Source organism: Cavia porcellus, unplaced genomic scaffold (assembly GCF_034190915.1).
Source record: "Cavia porcellus strain 051 isolate PalLab524CR breed Dunkin Hartley unplaced genomic scaffold, mCavPor4.1 scaffold_16, whole genome shotgun sequence".
Taxonomy (NCBI): domain Eukaryota; kingdom Metazoa; phylum Chordata; class Mammalia; order Rodentia; family Caviidae; genus Cavia; species Cavia porcellus.
The window spans coordinates 51737728-51759445 of NW_026947499.1; the positions used below are offsets into that span (position 1 = coordinate 51737728).

At 39.6% G+C, this 21718-nt stretch overlaps 1 protein-coding gene across 2 annotated transcripts in view; it reads left to right on the top strand.

The window, feature by feature from the left end:
• The window catches only part of Prkcb (protein kinase C beta), a 310851-nt gene that overhangs the window by 111829 nt on the left and 177304 nt on the right, over positions 1-21718 (top strand). For both annotated transcript variants that reach the window (XM_063226675.1, XM_063226676.1), the window contains exon 3: positions 19641-19723. In XM_063226675.1, coding sequence (XP_063082745.1) covers positions 19641-19723 — 83 coding nt within the window. The remainder of the gene's footprint in view (positions 1-19640; positions 19724-21718) is intronic.

Genomic DNA, 21718 nt, shown 5'->3' on the forward strand with positions numbered 1-21718 from the left:
GTATCCTCTGTGCTACTCCCCACTACTCTCTACTGTACTGTACACACTTGGCTCATTTACTCTTCTGCCTTTTATGAGGCTCTGAGTTGGGACTCTGCTCCGAGGTAAGTTGTATGACAGAGTGCCTGGAACAATGGATCATAGATTAAAATCCACCTGTCTCCATTTGCTAACTGTGTGATATTAGACAAATCTCCCCATGTTGGTGCCTGTGACTGTGAGAGTCCTGCAAGAAACAGCTTGATTGACTATAACGAAAAAAGTTGGATTAAGGGATTAGTTATAGAAATATGGGCAAGGTATGGGTTACACACAGGAAATGTTGCCGTGTTTTAGGATTTGCACCAGGGTGAAGCTGTTACCACCTCTGGGGAGGAGGAAGCTAGTAGAGAAAAGAGTGTGGTGCTTTTGGGGTTTGGAGCTAAGAATGAAGGGACCATGACCTTAGAGGGATATAGCTGCTTCCAAAGAGGAAAAGGATGAGGAAGAAATTCCCACAGCTTCTCTGCTTCTCTTCAGTGTTTTTCTCACCCACTGACTGACCACATGGAAACCAGAAGGCAGGGACGAGTGGGTAATAATTTCTGTAGGGGTCAGTGTCCTGAGGCTCAGGGCACAGCAAAGTCTGGCGAAGAATGAGTGTAAAAGAGAGGTTGAGAGAAGCTGGAGGAGGGGTTTGCACACCTGTAGTCCCAGAACTCTGGGAAATTGAAGCAGGAAGATCATGAATTCAAGGCCAGCCTGAGCAATTTTATGACTTAGCAAAACCCTGTCACAAAATTTAAAAATAATACTAAAGAGCTGAAGATCTAGTTCAATGTGAAGACCATGGACTCAATACCTAGTATCACAAAGAAAAAAAGAAAGAAATAGCACACTGATCTTCAGTCTCCTGACCTCAAAAGTGGTTGATAATAATGAAGTCTACCCTAAAGAATTCTTATGGGGCTAGTACACTCATGCAGAGAATGACCTACTACTAGATCATAAGTGTTCAACAAACTCTGAGTCTTAGTGTGGTTCTCAAACTACAGAAAAGAATTCTGAACCTTGTCTTTGTCTACACTTTGAATATCAAGAGACATTCTCACTTTATCCTGTAATTGGGAGCTGGCATAATTGCTTCTTTTGTGTGTGTGTAGGGTGTTAGGTGGAGGCATAGGGGGCAAGAACAAAGACTTTAGAGTGGGATAGCCTGGGTCCCAATCCTGACTGTCACTCACTGGCAAGTTACTTCTGCCTCATTTACCTCATGTGGAAAATGGTGACGTTAGTATCTTCCTCACCAGGTTATGAGCATTAGAATATATTAACCCATGTAAAGAGTGTGGAACAGTGGTATATGCTAGATAATCTATATGATATTGTTGTGTTGCTATCATCATTGTCACTACAGTCACCATCACTCATGATTATCATCATCATCGCCACTACCACCCACCACCACCACCACCACCACGGATCAGCTCAAGGCACAGCTGAACTGTTGTCAGTAGAAAAATCCTCACTGGATGGAGTCCATCCCACCATTCCTCTTGGAAGCTCCATTGATCATAGCATTTTCTTCCTGTCCTCCCACGGGTATGATATTTCAGGGAGTGATTGATAGGTGTGTGTGTGTGTGTGTCTGTGTGTGTACAAGGGGAAGGGTGGGCTTGTGCCTGACTCTGGGCACAGAGTGCTTTGTTATGCAGAATAGCTTGCCTGTCATCCTCTGTGGGCCCCTTCCTTGAAAAGTTCCAGGCTATTTTTGAGCCCTCATGGCTCACATGTTTTTTTCTACATCGTGTCAATGCCAGTACAGAAATATTGGAACCTTTTGGCAGAGTATAAAGCAGAAGAGATTTCAAAGTGCATGGAGGATGAGTGTTGCTCTGATGACAGGCGATTGAGACGTGACAGGAATGCTCAGTTTAGAGATTACAGCAGTGCTTGTGTTTGTATTTAGATCTCACTGATTTCTTGGGGAGTCAGTGGAAGTGCCTGAGGTCAATGTCATCTTCTAGAAGTCTCCCAAATATATATGCATTCTGGAAGCTTAGGAAAGGATGCAGGGAGAGGTGTGGGAGTTTGCCCCAGGTTAACACCTGACACAGTTGGAGGTGCTTCTGAGAATGAAACAAAGTGCTTTGGTGATGCTTGCCTGGGAGTTTTGGGGTTTTGCATGCTACGTGCAGACACTGAATTGTGTGCGAAAAAAGTGAATCTAAGATGGGTGTAGCGGTGCACGCCTTTAATCCCAGTGCTTGGGGAGACTGAGACTGTTTGAGCTCAGCCGGGGTAACTGAGTAAGTTATTGAGACCTTGCTTCAAAATAAAAAGTAAAAAAGGACTGAAGACAGAACTGAATGTGCAAGCCCTGGGTTCAGTGTCCACACACACACACACACACACACACACACACACACACACGCACGCATGCACACACACGCAAAAGGATAGTAACAAGTGATCTAAGAGCAAAGGCACACCTTATGGGCAATTATTTAACTTTCATATCCTTCCTAAAAGGACAGAGTATGGCTTTGGAGACAGACTTGTGTTAAAATCCCTTCCTTGCCTTCTACTGGCTCTTTACTCTTGGACAAGAGGCTGAATTCTTTCTGAGTTATCTTTACTTATTGGAAAGGAATCATCAATGAGAGGTACAAAGATCAGAGTGTTTTGGGGTCCCTGAAGCTCAAGACACGTTTGCTAAATTTGACGTTAAATTCTCCCAAGAGTTCCAAAGGAAAGATAAACAAATAACACTTTCATTTCTCACACGAGGAGACCCAGGCACGAGAGAGTTGTGTATGACTTCACTGGGCTAAGTCCTGGAAATGGAAAGAACTTGAGAGTTCTTTGGGAAGCATTGTGTTAGCTGAACACTACTGTAACAAATACTGAAGTTTTGAGATTTCTTTGGCTCACAGTTTTAGAGATTTCAGTTCATCATTGGGTGCCTGTTGCTTTGGGCCTGTAGCAGCGCGTCATGGTGGAGTGCCACCCAAAGCAAAACTGTTTGCCTCATGGCTAGAAAATGAAAGAGGGGAAGAAGGGCCTGGGGTCACACTATCTTTCTTAAGGACACACTGCAAGGATATAAAGTTTTCCCCCTAGGCCCTACTTCTTAAAGATTGTATTACCTCTCAATAGCACCACTCTAGGGAACAAACCTTTTGCTACATGGAACCTCGGGGAACATTTAAGATCCAAGAGATAGCGAGGGGTTACGGTTCGGCCAATGTGTGGAGTCTTGTGGGCAGGTTTTCTAGACTTTTAGCTGAAATGTTTTTTCTCATATGTAAAGTGGGGAATAACAATAAAGTTTCTGTCTATAGTTGTCATGAAGATTACCATGAGGTAATTCTGGAACACTTAGCTTGTGTTTGGGATATAATGAGCACTCAAGGAAGGGCTTAGAAGCTATTGTTATTTTTGATACTGTTAGGGTCATAGCAATGACAATCCTAGTTATTATTGTAGTTGTATTAATAATAGTTAAAGTATGATTGTGTCACCCAAGGTTCATGTTCTGTCCTGTGGAGCATTTCAGATTTTTTCTTTGCTCTTTTCCCTCCTCTCTGAGGATGGATGGCATGCTGTTACCCTCCATTTGATACTTCCTCTATGACACCTTTGCCACCGCTCCGCTTTGCTCTGGATACCAGACAGTAGACCTCTTGGGACCGTGTCTCTTGGCTAACTTACTGTTTGATTAAGTTAAGCCAATGTGAAATGGTAACAAAAGGTGAAGAGAGTTGGGAAAAAAAGATTTTGGGTATTTTCACCTTCAATTCCCTCCCTCCACTGCTAGGGGTGCCCCTCTTTTCTAGAGTGCCAGCTCTCACGGGGCTCTTGGTGCACCATTTTATTAAACCTTTAACTCTAGGTGTGGGAACAGTTTCTCATAGATGGTAGTCTTTTTAATTGAACATCTAGGGTGAATTCCATTTTCTGCTGAGAGCCCTGTGGACATAAAAACCTATTAAAAGGCAATGTGTTGGATTATTTTGTTTTGAAAAACAGGATGATGCAACCACTTTGGAAAACAATGGCATTTCTCACACAGGCACTGTCTGACACAGCGGTTCCACTCCTTTGTATTCCCCCAAGTGAAGTTAAATTATATGCCTTCACAAAGACTGAGACATGATTGTCCATAGCAGCTTTATTCATAATAGCCAGGAACTGGAAAAACGCAACATATCTATCAATAGTTGAATAGACAAGTGAACTTTGAAATAACCATGTAGCAGAATTACTCAGCTGTATGTATGGGCTAACTATTGACACTGACAAGTACATGGATGACTCTCAAAAATACTGCTGTAAGTGAAAGAAAGCAGACACGAAACAGTACACATTCCACGGCTCCATTAATCTACAGTAACAGAAAGCCATGGTTGCCAAGGAGCAGAAATAGGAGCAAGGATTAATTATAAAAGGGCACACCAGGGAACTTAGGGGATGATCCCAGTGTTCTGCATCTTGATAGTAGTGCAAATTGCAGGATGTAATGTGTCTGCCTAAACACTCTGAACTGTACATCTAAAATAAATGTCTTTTTATGCATTAAACTATGCCTCATTAAGTTGAGGTATAGAAACATTTATATTTCCTTTATTCTACTAATATATTAGGGGGATTCAGAGTTATAAAAAGAAGAAAGCCTGAAACTCATAACCAGAGATGACTAGTACCTTCCAGTTTTTTCTCCTCTTAGGTTCCTCCCCTTAATCAAATGTATCTAAATAAAAAAGAAAGAAAGAAGTAGCAACAACAGAAAATCCCAAGTGGAACATATCCATCATAAGGACCTTGTTACTTTCATTTTACAACTGGGTTGACAGTAAGAAGGTCTTGGTTTCTGTACTCAAAATGTACTGGGAAGAAATCAAAATGTGTAGTTGCTGAATGGGAGACAGTGGAGAGAAAAAGAACAGTATGATTCACAGTCACTGGCTTCAAGTCTCAACCAATCAACCAGCCAATTAAATATTATTGAGCTCTTAATGGTGCCCACGCTAGGGGGACACTATTGAGCAAAATGTCTAGCTCTTCTGCTGTGATGGGAGCGGCATTCTGAGAAGGAAAGCATGATGATGATGATGAAGAACATGATGATGAATGAAAGCAGCAATACTAGTAACAACAACAGTAGCTAATACTTATGATGACTTGCTCTGTGCCAATTATTGTATTCAAGCTTATTTTTTCTGTCATGTTTTTAATGTGTTGTCACACTTAACCTAGTAACTCTATGAGTAGATATTTTTCTTACTTTCATTTTATTATTGAAAGAAGAGAAATCAGCTGGGAATATACAGTAAGCAGATTATACATGGTTGATAGGTTGGAGAAGACGTCCCAAGAAAATTATATTGAATGTAAGATTTAGAGGATGGTAGGAAATAAACAAAAATCACACTTCAGACCATAAACAGAGACTGTTTTGGGTTTTTTTTGTTTTTGTATTTGCTTTTGGTGAGGGCAGTAGGCTGGTTTTGAGTGATGATTATGAACAGGAATACCTAGAATTAGTGTTTAGAAGTGAATTTTGGTAATAAGAAAGGAGTAAAGAGTGGCCACCAGGATGAGTGATGCTGGCATATCTCCAGAAGTGATGCAGAAGAAAAACTTGGTTTGGGGCATGTTCACTTCGGTATCTGCCTGGTAGTCCTGAGGAGGCAAAGGAATGCATGAGTGTGGGTTTCAAAGGAGCGCTCTAGAGTTACACATTTAAAGATGAATGTGAACAGAGTTACTGAAGTCTAATGGATCGATGAGCTGGCCTGTGAGTGGATGTGCAGGGGGAAGGACCAGCACCTAGGACAATGTTGAGGACTGCTGGTGGGGAAGAGCTTGGACAGCAGCAGCAGGAGGAGGAGCCAAAGAAAGGAGGAAGAGACCACTAAGATCAGAACTGGGACCTTTAAGGAAGCCTGTCATTTGTGCAGATGAAAAACTCTTAATACTAAAGGCATCCTTAAGAGGTGAAAAGTTCTTGCTCTAGAAGTGTGCAGTAAAAACCTTGGTAACCATTACATGGGGATGTCACAGACAGGATACTTGCATCAGTGCAGGATGAGAGCAGGTGTCTGAATTGGTTCAGACTCTTTGATCATTTGTAAACTAGAACAATGGACTTCAGTTGCCTAAAGAACAAAAAGCTAATGGAAGGATATAATGTATACATACATGTTGTTCCAGGCTTTAGGAAGCACAGGGTTCAGAGTAGCTCTGAATAGATGTTTATGTCAGGAACTAATGGATAACATACACATGGCACTACTGGGTTTCATGGGCTCTAGTGGAATCCTTGCATCTCCCTGCCTAAGAATCAAATTCCAGGGACAAAGAGTATGATTTACTGCTGTTGGGTCGTTGGGTCATGTGTAAGGGAAGACATGGGCATCTTGGTTAAAAGTACTACAAGGACTATCTACAATGGAGAAAGAATGATTTTCCAAAGGAAAAATCAACATCCCAGCTACTAGAAGAAGGAGAAAATGCTGGGCAGGTAAAACCAATAGATGGTCTCTGTAACTTTTGTGACTTTGTCTTTGACTTGGTGATTTTGGGGGGGTAATATTTGTTCAGCAATTTTCAATTTTCAGTATTTACTTAGCTGCATATCTTGCAGTTGTTGCCGGTGTTTTACTTCTGCTTTCTTCTCTAAAGTAAGTTGCGTACTTGGGATTGGCATGACTTTATCTCTGGGCTTTAAGCCACCTATCTTTGGAGGCAAATTTGGTGGCTATAACAAATTCTCATGTTGAGAAATGGTGTGACCTTGTGGTCATATGATCTCTGCTTCACCAGCAAGGGTAGGAGACTAGTAGTGGCAGATGGTATGTATCTCTGCTGCATTATTGTGGTGGATGTGCCCATCCTAAAGGCACGTACGGAAAAGAAATTTGAGTAATAGGCACCCATGAATATTGGATACTTGTCAAATCTCATTTTTCCTGGCACTTTTTCACCTCAGAAATCTCCTATACATGGGAAGACTCAATATCTAGAGAAATACAATAAAGAGACAGGTTAAACCCTGAGAGCTTAGATCATTGGCAGGGACTGATCCAGTTGAGTATTCATACCAAGTTTCTTAAAAAAGTTTTTTACAGGAAAAGTGAAGGAGAAAATAGAAGCCTCTACTTGCTCATTCTCGAGTTCCTTACATCTGGTTTATTAATGAGAATGTCTTTGATTACAAGGGATGAAAACACAATCCATTTTGGTTTAGCATCAAAGAAATTGTTTGGCTTCCATAAGAAAGTCGAGTTCTTTGGGTCTGATTGGATATAGGTGCTTTTATGTGGTCACCAGACACCTGTTGACAGTATTAGCCCACTCATAAGCTATGAGTCAGAGAGGTGATTTCTTTCTTCTTTTTTTATTTAAAGAGAAAAAATAAAGGACATAAAAAAAACAAAGCAGTAAAAGGGTACAAGTAATACAGAATTTCAAGAAAAAATATACAGTAAGAAATCACTAGTTAATAGGTTACATATTGTCTTCCTAGAAACAAAGAGGTGATTTCTTGAAGGACAAGCCCAGAGGACAGAGCTGTCCAGCAGGAATAAGAGATGTCCACCACATTTTGGTTTGGGGCCCAGGCCTTCTGGTCTGAGTTCTGTATAGCTAGAGATGGCTGACAAGGGAAAGGAGGTTGATGAACTCTCTTAGGCGATGGCATCATGTCCTGCTGTCCCCACTCTCATGGCCTGATCAAAAAGGAGAAGCCTTGGATCCAGGAGCTGTCCCCTTCTGTTGTCTGGTGCTATGAAGGGGTCCAGCTCCTCCATGCTTGTTTCAGCAGAAAGTGGAGGTAAACAACTTTCTTTTCAAGGATTTGTTTATTTTTTCCCTGATGCCTGTTCTTTACCGGTTGCCGGTTCAACTACTACATCATGCTTAATTTGATGGCTCCAGTAACATTGTAAATGAGACCATGCCTTTCCTGTGGTTGCTGATCACTGCACAGTGATTGCTTTCTTTTCTTAGTGTTTGGCTGAAGGTAAGCAATGGACGTTTGCTCTCTTTTATTCTTTCACAGGAGGAAATAAATAATCATGAGAACTTTAAGAATACCTTATGAAATAGGATAAACAAAAGTAGCTTACCCACATGATGGATGGTTCTCTGCATATTGAGGTGGAACCGGTTCTCAGCTATATTCATTTGGGCAAAAGCAGGTGGTGGAGGCATGTGTAGAGTAGCAATGCTCAATTCTGCTAGCAAACTCTCTTAGTTTGAATCACCTGGGGAGCTTTATGAATATACTGGTTCCTGTCCCCTCTTCCCACAAGTGCTATTAAATCAGAGTCTCAGAGAATAAGACTTGAGCATTTTCTTCCCAAAATTCCCCAGGTAACTGTAGTGTGCAGTCAGAGCTGATAACCAGTGGTGTAGAATGATATCAGGTGGCTATAACAAAAAAAAGAAATAGAGAACAAAAAGAAAATGGAGACTATCTCATTCCTTACACAGTTGTCCTTGGTTTCCACAGGAGATTGTTTCAAGGACTGGGCCCCTCTTGAATACCAAAATTTGCAGACACTCAAGTCCCCTATGGCCTGTGGCATGTGTTTACATGTAGTCCACATGCAAGTATTCCTCCAGAATACTTTAAATCATTTCTAGATTACTTTTAATGTCCCATGCAATGTAGATGCTCTGTGCATAGTTGTTATTTTGTATTGAAGAGGGAATAATGACAAGAACAAAAAGTCTCCATAGGTTTGGTACAGGTGCAGTTTTTTTCCAAATATTTTTGATGATTGACTCCTCAGACATGGAACCCTTTGGTATGGAAAGCTTACTGTGTACATTTAGACATGCATGTGTACATGTGTACATTTAGACACATGGAGAAAATACCTAAATTTTACAAAAGAATTACACAAGAAACTAGACTTGCTCCTTCTGATAAGGAGTAGCACAGTGACTCCCAACTGTATACTCATTTGTAATGTTTGAATTTTTAAACCGTATGTGTGCTACATTCTTTTAAAAAGAAATTCTCACTGCATGCTTAAAACTGGCCAAGCCGGGTCAAGAATGAGCCTGAACTCGTGCAGCTGGTCTGTGTTGGTGCCGCTGCTTACAGATTCATAGTCATGGACCCACTTCCTGGGGTCTTGGCTGCCTTCTGCTTGACTCAGCTTTAATGAGCTATTTCTGAATATAGGAAATATTCTTATTAAAAATTACAAATGAGCCAGATGCATGAATCTTTACAACCACACAGGAAGCAAGTGGTCTTATTCCCATTCTGTTGTTGATGATGTGCTATATTAGCTACAATGATGTAAGCAACTGAGGTGGAACTATTTAAGGTAGTTTGATGGTCTAAGGTGGCATATACACTGGTGACATGCAGATATGTTTTGATGGCCTCTACAGATTTTTGACACAAATCCTGTTTGGCCATGCTAGACCCATGGACGCAGGACCACTGTTGGGGAGCTAAGTACCCCTTGAAAGGGCATGAGTTCTTTACCCAGCCACCACTCTACCTGTTTTCTAATACATTGTACCAGGCTTGCTTCACTTAGAAGGGCTGCCTCTGGAGGCACTAGGGTTTGCAGTCCTTGCATTAGGGTAGGGAGATGAATGAACCATTATCTTTCTCACAGGAATACAAAACTGAATCACTGTGGAATGTGCCACTTCTGATTTAGTTTTCAGTCTGATGGTTGGAGAACTGAGGTTCTCTGCTTTAAATTTTATCTGGCACTATATGTGAGGGACTGTTGCAATTGATAAGTTTGTGAAACATTTGCAGAATGGAGAATGTACAAGATACATAATAGGAAGGGAAACTCACCTGGCTAGGCAGGAGTGTGAGGCAGTGGAGGGAGAGGGTATAGAAGTAAAGTTAGTCAGTGGTTACACCATGGATAGATGCTGGGTTAAGGTATTTGAACCTTATTCTTTAGGCTAGTCCTAGTCATTCTGATTTCCACAATGTTGAAAAATCTTATGTCTACACTGTTTAAAGGTTATCTTCTAGCCACATGGGGTATTAAACACTTCAAATGAGCTAGCAAGAATGAAGAACAAAATTTTCAATTTTTACCATGTTGAACAGCACAATTTAGGCATCTGGCAGTCAGTGAATGTGTTTGGGTAGGAAACGATACCAAAGCTAAGTCTTCAGAAGATCGATCTTCTAGGACTTCGCAGTGGGGTGGAGGAAGTAGGAAGGAGTAAGGCTGATATCTAGTAGGCACTTACTGTGTCTATATGCTGTGCTAAGGAAAAAATTCAGTGAATCCTTATAATCATTCTATAAGAAAAACATTGTCATTGTCTCTACTTTATACACTAGGAAACGGAGACACAGCAAGGTCAGTAGGCCTTTTCAAGGTCGTGTAACTAAGAAATAGTAACTGCTGGTCCAGGCAGTTTGGCTGCAGTGCATGTACCACAAGGCTCTCCACTATGGAAGAAAGTAAATGAAACTGGTTTGAGCGCTTACCTGTACTGAACTCCTGGCTATGTATTCACAGATGAGATCTCATTTGGATTTCTTAACAGTTATATGACATTGCCAATCTTGTCTCCTTTATGGTTACGGAAACTTTGGTTCACAGAGATGATATATTAAGGCAGGCTGATATAGTCTCTGGGGAGATCAGTTAAGGCTTCAGTACAAAAATTTCCATCTCTCAGTTGTTGAGGGCAGCTAAGGTGGAGTTAGCAGGGAATGTGCAGGAGGATATGGTATAAAAGATGTTGCGAAGGAAGAATCAGTGGGATTTGGCAACTAGCTGAATGATGGGGGTGAGGAAAGCGGGGGAGGATTTCTTCTGGAACAGTGAGATGAATGACAAATACAAATGCACTGTGCAAGTAGAGAATGTGGGCTCCACAGGAAGACAAGCCTGGCTTCAAATGGAAGCATCATCACTGACTACTGAAGGACCTCAGGCAAATGCTTCCTTTCTAACCATCAGGGCGCCTGCTGATAGAATAAAGATGATAATACTTCCCTCAGAGGAATGTGATCATAACACCTGATAGAATGAGGATCATAACACCTTCCTCAGAGGACTGTAGTGAGACTTTTTCACTGGAAAAGTCCTTTGCAAATTCCAGTAGCATGGCCAGGCCACTCACTCTTAATTCTAGTGAAGCCAGGAGTTGAGTGGCAGTAGTGACCAGATCTTTCTGCATCTCATCATGGAGGTAGTTCCTGAAAGCAATTGAGGGAGCTACATTTCATCTTAGGCACTAAAGAGAGTTTAACACAGATAGGTCTGTGGGTCAGCTTTACTAGGAGGACAGAAAGACCCTCTCCATCTATGGCAAAGCAAAATCTCATGCTGGTGGCTCCAACTCAAATACCTCTTCCCATCAAGCATTTTTTCATTTGATCTTCATAGCATCCCTGGAAGACTAAATACTATTATTTTCATTTTGGAGGAAAAAAGTTATGTTTAGAGAGATGTAGTAATTGGATTAATATCCTTTACCTTATATAAGGTATGATTTTAAAAATTGTTATGTTTGATATTATTGTGTGTGAAGGTATGGTCAACTATTTCGAAGAAAGCAAGAGACATTATGGTAGCCACTGTTGATATCCTGTTGTCTTGTTTTGAAGTCCTGTGTTGCTTGCATTGTTCTGCTCTAATTTTCTGTGCTCTGTTCTGTTTTGTTTTGTTTTGGTTTATTCTCTTTAAAATTAAAAAGATTAAAAAATAATACAGTAAAGGACACATTATTATTAATACACCTCAAAATACTCCCCTAGCTACGAACATATTTATCCCATCATTCTTGCCACTTTCTGAAGCAGTTACGAAAGCCCCTTTTGTGAATGTCGGTAGTTTCATTGTTCTGGCTGCTTTGATATCCTGAATCAATTTCATTATCCTTATGACTTTAGGGAAGAAACAGAAGTTGCAGAGCACCAGATCTAGTGAATAAGGTGGAGCAGAGCACACCATACTGTTTTTATGTGTCTGCTCTTCCATTGCATGGCACTCAACAGCAGCATTTATGCCATTATTTTTATACCTTTTAAATAAATTCACGCAAGAGGAGTTCCAGAACTGCTTTAGAAATGGCAAGAGCAATGGGGTAAGTATGTTTAAAGGAAGGAAGAATGTTTTGAGGAGAATTAGTGGCAATGCGTGTTTTACTGTAATACATTTTAAAAAATTTACTCGTGTAAGTGGTATAAAAAAAGGTTTAAACCAAGGTCCATCTGATTGCAGAGAGTTGACCAATAACTCCTGAAGATGATGTCCTTCTTCCTGGAAGGCTGGAAGGTTTACAACTTCCTAAGAGGGATGAGAGCTTTTAGGAAAATGCTGATGGCTTTTCTCTTTTTTATTTCTCCAATCAAAGATACATGTAACTACTTCTGGAATTTCTATATCAGGCTGATATGGATTCAGAGGCAAAGAGTGCTCCCCAGGGATGTCAGTGTTCCAGAAAAAATGTAATCTGATGACTTGAGTTGCTCTTCTTTGAAGTTTAGTGAATGTATTTTTTGGTTTAGAGAGTTTGGAGATGGGTGTGGTGTGAAGCAGAACTAGAGTCTCAGTTCTTTCTTGGGGCAGATGCCCCAGGGAGGTTTCCTAAAATTATTTCCTGGGCTTTTGACTACTGGTATATCTATTGCTTCTGTGATACCTGGTATTCTGATCCTTGATTGGTAATTATTTTCCTAATGCTGCTACAAAAATTAAATTAAGTATTGGTGCCAATAATGGTACAAACATTATCTGATAGTTCTGGAGAGCTGAATTCTGAAAATGGGTCTTCTAAGTCTAAATCTAAGTCTAAAATCAAGATGTCAGCAGGACTGCATTTCTTATGGAGGCTCTAGGGGCCTCCATAAGAAGGGGCCTTAGCTTTGCCAGTTTCTAGAAGCTGCCAGTATTCCTTGGCTCTTTCTTCCTTCTAGTAATAGCATCACTCCATACCGGCATGTCTCATGCTGTGTTGCAAACTCTCCTGCCTCCCTCTTACAAGGATCTGAATGGTTGCACTGGGTCTAAACCCATAATTTAGCCCAATTCACCATCTCAGTATCCTTATTCATATCTACAAGGTCCTTTTTCCATGCAAGGTAACATATTTACAGGTCCCAAGAATTAGAACATGGATATCTTTGGGGTAGTGGACATTGTGCTCTTTACACAACTGGCACATGACCTTCATGAACTTGTATGTAATAAGGGAGGAGTGGTGAGGGATAGAGCTTGGGACCTGGTTCTCATTCTTGGCTGGGGCTGAATAGCATTTCTCCTTTTTAAACAGACCATGTGTCTATCTCCCTGCTTACCCCTGACATTTTCATTATTCTCCTGGCCCCTTGGCATTTGAGTGCGAGACCGTATTGTATAGCCCAATAAAATGTGACTATAGAGGGGATCAGAGGGCTCTAGGTTGCAGGCGTTCAAACCCTGGTGAGAAGGGGTAATAAAACAAATCATGAAAGGTCTAGGAATTGTTGGCTGTCAAGGCACCTGTGTGAAAACAGGACATGGTACAGTTTGCAGCGGCTTATTAAATGTCGTTTCTTCTTTAAGAAAAACTAATCTTACCCAGAATTGCCAAACAGAAATGAGGGGGTGTTTATTTGTATCACAAAAGGATGTAGCTTGTTTCTTAAAATAGCCAGGCCTACTTCTTTCTTTGAAGTGTTTTAGTTAATGGGAAATTTGATTTGCACAACTTTTCAGAAACATGCTGTGTGTGGGAATTACCTGTGGGAATGTCATCAGCTTCCAAAGTCTGCTCCCAGCCGCTCTGTGGAGTATATGCAGGGACAGTCAGGCCACGTGGCATATTGACTCCTCATCAGTGGGGATGGATTATTTATTGCTGTGATTAACTGGTAAGCTGCCTCAAAAGATCTTATCAGTGGTCTATGTACAGTGACTATGCAGAGTAGAAAGCAGGAGGATCATCTGGGAGATATGTCTGGCTCAAAATTGGTAACATGTTCTCTGTTTTCTGTAAAGATATTCATTCTTTCATTCACTCATCCACCAAGCATTTGTTTACTATCAGTTATGTACCAGGACTTGTGGTAGATATTAGGAAATGAAAGATACCTGCATCCCAAAATTGAGAAGTATAAATAAGATCATAACTAATAGTTCAGAAGTTTTGAAGAACAAAGCCATATGGGGAGAAAGCTTTTATAAATAGATCTGGGTCAAGGGAAAAATTTAAGTCTTAATAATGGACCACTTAGAAACTTAAAACAATAATAACACTAAAGGTAAAACACAAAATGTAGCCAAAATTGTACTGAAAGAAGGGTTTTTAGTCCTAAAATCTTTAAATTTTTAATGAAGGGGAATGAGAATAAATTAATGGAATTGCCAACTCAAAAGTTAGTTTGACAAGAGATGGAAAATCATTTGTGAGGTCAGAAGGTAGATAAGGGAAGAGATGAAGCTGGGAAAAGCCCAGGAATGGAGCAGATCTCTGCTATCATTCATTTATTTCACATTGCTCTGAAAGTTCTAAGTGGAGAAGTAAGGTAGGGAAGAAGAAGAGACCTAGAGGAGGCCATCCTGGCTGTCTGCATGCTGAAGAACCAGAGAATCCAGTAGCTACTCAGCCCAAGAACCTGAAAACCTCAGAGCAAGAGAAATCAAGGAAGCAGCAACGTTTCAAGATCAAAGTCCTGGAAGCTCCCTGGGGAGTGGCTTGCATGAGTCTGTAAGGAGGAGGAAATTGAAGTCTGATGCCTGCAGGTAACGGGTGACAGATGTACCCATTCAAGCAGAACTGAGCTCTTCAAAATGCACCCTTCCTTCTTTGGCTTTTATTCCATCCCACAGCCACAGTGGATCTTGCCCCGCCAGTTTGCTGACCTGTGTGTCGGTCATCTCTGGAATCACTGCACAGACATACCCATAACTGTGCTTTATCTGCTAGTGTTTTGTAATCCAGTCAAGTTGCCATACCAGGATATAACTTCTATTGATTTCTTTTTAAAGAAAAGAGTAAGACCAAACAAAATAAAATCAATCAAAACAAAACAATGAAAGTAATACAGGATTTCAAAACCCAATAATAGGAAATCAACAATGGCTACCATAATATATCTAGTTGTCTTCAAAACAGTTTCCCATGCCATCAGATATAGTAAAATCAAACAAAACAACTATAAAACCACACTATGAAAATGATACAGGACTGTAAAATAAGTAATAGGGAATTACTAAGCGCTACCAGCCTTCAGAAGGAAATCCCACGTAGTTACTATATAGTACTTTTAGCTTTAGGCCTGCAAAGTAAATCAAACAATACAGGCATTAAGGGTTTTTTTTTTCTTATTTGTTTTACTTGGTGGCTATTATCTCAGGCTGTATTTCTTTGAATCAGCTGGTTGCTTATGGGTTGGGGTGGGGCAGGAAGGGGTTGGGCCAGCTAATGACCACACGAAGGGGTTTGCTTCTTTTTGGTTCTCTTCCCGGGAAGCATAGCTGCCACTGGTTCACAGAAAGGGTTTGGCCCGGCCCACAACCGCTGCTGGCTCACAGGAAGGGATTGATTTCTTCTTGGGACTCTTTCTGGGATACATGGCTGCCACAGGCTCACAGGAAGGTTGCTTTGTTATTTGTAAACAATGAGGAAAACAGAATAGGAAGAACATCAAGTTCATAATAGCATAAAAAAATAAAATCCTTCAGTTTGTACTAAATGAGGAAAATGCAGGAACTACATAGAGAAAAATAATGACTCTAGTGAGGGATATAAAATAAGATTTTTAACAAAGGAAGAATCAATTTCTCATGGAATTACCCATTGTAATAAAAATATCAGTTATCTTGAATTTTATTTCTAAATTTAAGACAGTTTCAATCAATATCCTGGTGTCTGAAGGACAGTTCAAATAAAAATTTGCTTAAATAAAGTTCAAATAAAAATTTCATTAGTATTTTTAAAATCTTGATTAAGACGATTTTAAAGTTCAGTTGGAAGAATAAACATGCAGTGATAGCCAAGAAAATGTTTGAAGAGAGGATAATGAGGGAAGACTTGCTATGCACAGATATAACATATTGTAAAGCTACTATAATTAAAACTCCTATTGTTGTACTTTGAGGCAGATCATGGAACAAAACAGAAGGCTCCAAGACAAACTCCAGTGTATATAACTATTGAACATATAATAAGTTGGCATTTGAAATCCATAGCAAAGGGATAAATTAGTCAATCAAGAATGCTGGGACAATCGATTACTTATTTGAAAAGAAATGGCAAGTCAGAGCCTCATTTCACATCAGAATCCAAGAAATTACCTATGAATTAAAGAGGAAGTGATGCCATATAAAAGAAGAGGTAGAATAATATATGTCATTTGTATGACTGGGGCATGAAGAAGGTCTTTTATAAATTTTCTCTGTCTAGATTTTTTATACAGTGATTTAAAAATTATAGTGTTTCTGTTCTTGTTAACATTTTAACTTACAATATCTTACATGTGTTTTTTATTGAAGAGAAGAAAGACACAGAAAAGAAAAACAAAAAGCAAAAGAGACGAACAACAAGAACAAACCCAATACAATAACAGCACAGTTTATAAAACAAGATGATAGGAATTTGACAATGGTTGTAATATTGCATATTGTTACCTCCAAAAGGGTTGCTTAGAATAACAGATACAGCATGTAAAATTGATCTAATGATATGGCTATTAATGTTTCTCTTCCAGTAGCTAATACAGTTAGTAGTATAGTCATTTTAGTTACCTTATGTATATGTATACAAATTTGTGTCTTTTCCCTTCTTTCTTTCCTCCTTTGCCTTATCCCAGTTACTTTTCCTTTTTGAGCAGTTTCTTACCCTTACACAGTATTTATTGTAGATTTTGAATCATACATACTTTTTCAGTTTCTTACACTAGGGAAACAATACAGTATTTACATGGGTGAGTATGATTTATTTCACTTATGAGTATGGTCTCAAGCCACGTCCATTTACTTATAAAAGTCTCGATGTAATCTTTCTCTATAGCTGAGTAGTACTCCATTGATAAAAATACTACAGCTTTTTTTATACATTCCTTGATTGATGGGCACTTGGATTGTTTCTAAGGTTGGGCTATAACAAATTGTGTTGCTATAAACATAGGCTTACATATATCACTGTGGTATGATGTTTTCAATTCCTCTGGGAAAATGCCCAGACATAGGATAGGTGGGTCAAATGGACTCTCTCTAATCCTAGGTTTTGAGGAATTTCCACACTGAGTTCCATAGTGTTGCACCTGCCTATTCTCCCACCAACAGTGGAGATAAGTTCCTTTTCCCCCACACTCCCTCCAGCATTTGTTATTGGTTGACTTCTTGGTCTTGGCCGTTCTTTTTAGGATGAGATGGGATCTCAGTGTTGTTTTAACTTTATATGTAATCTCTAGAAGAGTCTATAATCTCTAGAACAATTTAAGACTCAGCACACTTCAGGTTTATAGCCCTCTTCCATCTCACATTTTATGACTCACGTTTTTTCTTTTAGTCTTTCTTTGTCTCTTTTAAAATTTTATATTTATAGAAAATATTGAACATGTATAAAAATAAGTTTGTGTAATGAACCCATGTGTTTCCATAACTCAGGTTCAATAATTACCTATCACAATTGAAGTTTCTCATCAACAGCCTTTCCTAGCATACTGAATTATTCTAACTTGAATTCAATTTTCTTTTCTTTTCTCTTCTCTTCTCTTCTCTTCTTTCTTTTTTCTTTTTGTCTTTTTGAGACAGAGTTTCACTATGCAGTTCAGGCTGCCCTCAAACTCACAGCAATTCTCCTTGCCTCAGCCTCCTGAGTGCTGGGATTACAGGCGTAAGCCATCACACCTCACCATTCAATTCTTTTATTCATAAAGAACTTAAGGTGTATCTTCAATGATAAGGATCCTATTTTTAAACTGACAGTGCCCAAAGTCTATTGCCTAACTTTAGTAATTTCTTAATGTCATAAAAACTGAGTATATCCATTTTCCTGATACCTAGCCTCATTTTAAAAAATTTTTACCTTGAAAATTTTTGATTGGTATGTGTTTGTAGTACATAATGATTATGTTCCTTTGGGGAGTTGATACATGTACATAGCACATTTTATTTTGTTTTTCATCCTCTTCTCTTCTCTCCTTCCCCCTTTCTTCCATCTCCTGATCCTGTTTCCATTGGAAAAATCTCCCTGCTTCCTGTTATCTATCTTTTATTTTGCTCTTATATTTTGGGTTTCTCCTATAAGAGAGATCACGTAATATTTAAGCTTGTGCGTCTTTCTTATTTCACTTGAATTTATAGTCTTGTTGCATATGTTTTCCTACAAATGACCCATTTGTTCTTCTTTGTGGCAGAGTAGTGCTCCATTGTGTGTAAAAAGCACATTTTCTACATCCATTCATCTGCTGATGGACATATAAAGCCTCATATTTTTTTAAACTACTGGTTCAATCAAATTAGGATTCAAGCAAAGTCCACATACTGCATTTGTTGACATCTTTCTTAAATTTCATTGAATGTATGTTTCTCCTATTATTTTCACCCTCTTGCAATTTATTTGTTGGAGAAATCATATTGGTTGCTTTACTAGTGTCTATATTCTGAGGTTTTGGGGTAAATGTGATTGGTGATTTCTCTGATGACAATTAGTATATTCCTCTGCCACATGTGTTTTCTGTAAGTTTGTAGCTCAGTGGAGACACTTGAACTAGTCTAGACTGGATTGTTCAGCAGGAGTACTTCCTAGATGGTGGTGAGAGCTTGAGTTAAGGGATCAAGTATATTTGCTGATGCTAGCAGCTACTGATGATTGTGGTTCTATGCTACTGTATCACTAGGGATGGCCTTGAGGTTTTCTGTTCTATTTTAACTTACTGAACTTGTTCTTTTGAAACGTTCTGAGGTGATTCCAAAACCATGGTGTCTGTCCTCTATTAACCAAAAGTCTAGCGATTTTGCAAAAGGAAATTTGAACAATAACTATACAACAAGATTGAACAAGAAAAATAATTTCATTTTGTATATATTCCCTAACTGTACCTTCATCCAGTAGACAAAATTCTCCAGTAGTGGAGCCATAACACGGATACATTTAACTCACTTGAATCCAAATATACATTTATATGTATTTGGTTGCAAACAACTAATGCAACAAGGTAAGCACTGTAGCCTATCCCTTCCATGCTTCCACTTAATTGATGCTGCTTCCAGTGAGGTAGAGCACACTTTTGCCATTCCAGCTTACTCTGCTTCTACATTCAATTCATATTATGACACATGATTCTAACATTTCAAGATACATATTTCTTATGCATTATCAACCTAAACACAAGCCAATTATTTTGCCTGGTGACTGATTTAAGAAAGAGTACTCTATTTCTAAGCCAACAGAAGACCAGGGATCTTTGAGGAAGTATAATTTGGAGCATATGTGACCTTTTGAACCCTGTTTAACTTTAGAAATCTAATGCTTGTGCAAGATACAAACAGATGTAGCCAAGAGTATGTCTTCAACAAAGGACAGGAGGCAGAAGTTGAAGCTACTGTTTGTTTTGGCTTAAAGCCTTTATTTGGTGAAGTCCAAGTTTACTCATCTCTTTCTTTTCTTCCTATGCCCTCTCTTCTTCCCTTTCTCCTAATTTATTTTCTCTTTTGCAGTTTGCTGCTTTGTTGTGCACAAGCGGTGCCATGAATTTGTCACATTCTCTTGCCCTGGAGCTGACAAGGGACCAGCCTCTGATGTAAGTAATGGGCAGTGGTCAATTTCCGCTGTCTACAGTGAATGTGTACTTCTGGGTAGTGACAATGAACATGCTTACACATATTTACTTTGTTCCTACTTTGGCCCACATTCCTGCAATTTTCCCTATTTGCTTTGTCTCCGTTACTGGCCCTGCTACCCTCCTTAGAGTCGATAGCTGATTGGGGTTTGCCTGAGAGCAGTAATGATACCTTCTGTGACTGAGTTTCTTTGACATCTGTTAGCCTTCTACAAGTGGTCATTGGCCATTTTGTTGCAGATCAGGATGGGGATCTGTTACTGTAACAATGTTAACACTCTAGAGATTGTCCTGGACAATTTGGCACTTGAAGTTAACATCAAGCATTGTGGGACATCCAAAGCTTTTGTAGGTCTTTTGGCTGAGATGAGGGTTGGGATCATTTGCTGTGTTTTTTCTGATCCTATGCTTTAGTCCTTTTAGTAAAGTTCCTCCTCTCATCCTCAAGAAACAGGCAGGGAAGTGTTCTTGGAAACTGTTCCCTCAGGCGCCTCTGAATGCTTTTGCAGATCAAGATTTGGTTCTCAAGTACAGCCAGAAAGATGATATTTCCTAGGTTCTGTCTTTATGTGTCACTTTTTTCAGTTGCTAAGACAAAAACGGATTTCAAATTGGAATATATGGGAAGGGAAATTTCTGGTGTCTGAAATTGAAAAATTCAAGGATAGACCCAGGTATAATAAATCCAAGTTTTAAAATAATGTCCTCAGGATCTCCCCTCTGCATTTCTTGGTGCAGCCCTCCTCTGTGTTAGTTTCATTTTCCAGAGGGGTATGATGGCTGAGGTACCCTTAGTGAAAAGACCTAAGGTCTTCTTGAGCCAAGGTCACAGTGACTAGAGAGATGGGTTATGCTGGTAACATGAGTCCTAACTGATAAAACTTAATCTGGCTGATCTAAAAAAAAAACATTCTGTTCTCATTCATGTTCTTCTAGAGTCTGAAAGTTTTGTGTCCTCCCCTCCCTGTCATATTTTAAACTCTTAACTTCAAGATGTAGTATGAGGAGATGGGACACTGGGATGTGGTCAGCTCATAAGGGAGGAGCTTCATGAATGGGATTAGTGTCCTTATAAAAAGAGACTCCTCACCACTTCCACCATGTGAAGTTATACCAAGATAACAATTGTGGGTGAGGAAATGGGTCTTCACCATACACTGAGTCTTCTAGTCTCTTAATCGTGAACCTCTCAACTTCTAGAACTGTAAGGAATAAATTTCTGTTATTTAAAAGCCATGCACCTTTCAACATTTTGTTATAAGAGCCCAAATGGTCTAAAGCAGGAATCTTTGGTACAACAGTAATTCTCTCTAGGGACAGAATTTCAAGAATTTGTTTTCTGAATTACTTCTGGGGCATTTGGAAATGAAGCAAGGTTCTCCAGGAGGCTGTATGTATCCTCTGAACTAGCATCCAGGAAATGGCATTGATTCTCTGACAAGCAGGATTGACAGGCCCAGGAATCGTGGGTGGAAATGAAGCAGTGGCACTCACTATTTCACTTGCCTGCAAAACATTTTTGTTTCCTTTCCTCATAACTTTATGTTCCACTGACCTAGAGGTTTTAGTGTTAGAGGGAGAAATTCCTGTCCCGGAAACGTAAGAGTGATTTTATTGAGTGGAAGTTAAGATTGCCCACAGGTCACTTTGGATCTTCATGCATCTGAGCTCATGAGTCAAGAAGGGACTAATGAGCCTTGGTGAGGCGATTGATCTGGATGGATTACCAAGGCAAATAAACCACTACTTCACAATGCAGGAAATGGAGAATGTCTCTCAAATACAGGAGATTCCTTAGGGCATCTCTTGGAATTACAATGACCTGTTACTAAGGTCAGTGGAAAACTACAGCAATTCAGTGCAGGTCAGGACTCTTCATGGGCCAGACCTGTTAAGATGAAGTTTTGGGTCACCTCGATATGTGAATCACTGCTAACCAATGCTTGCTCATGGCAG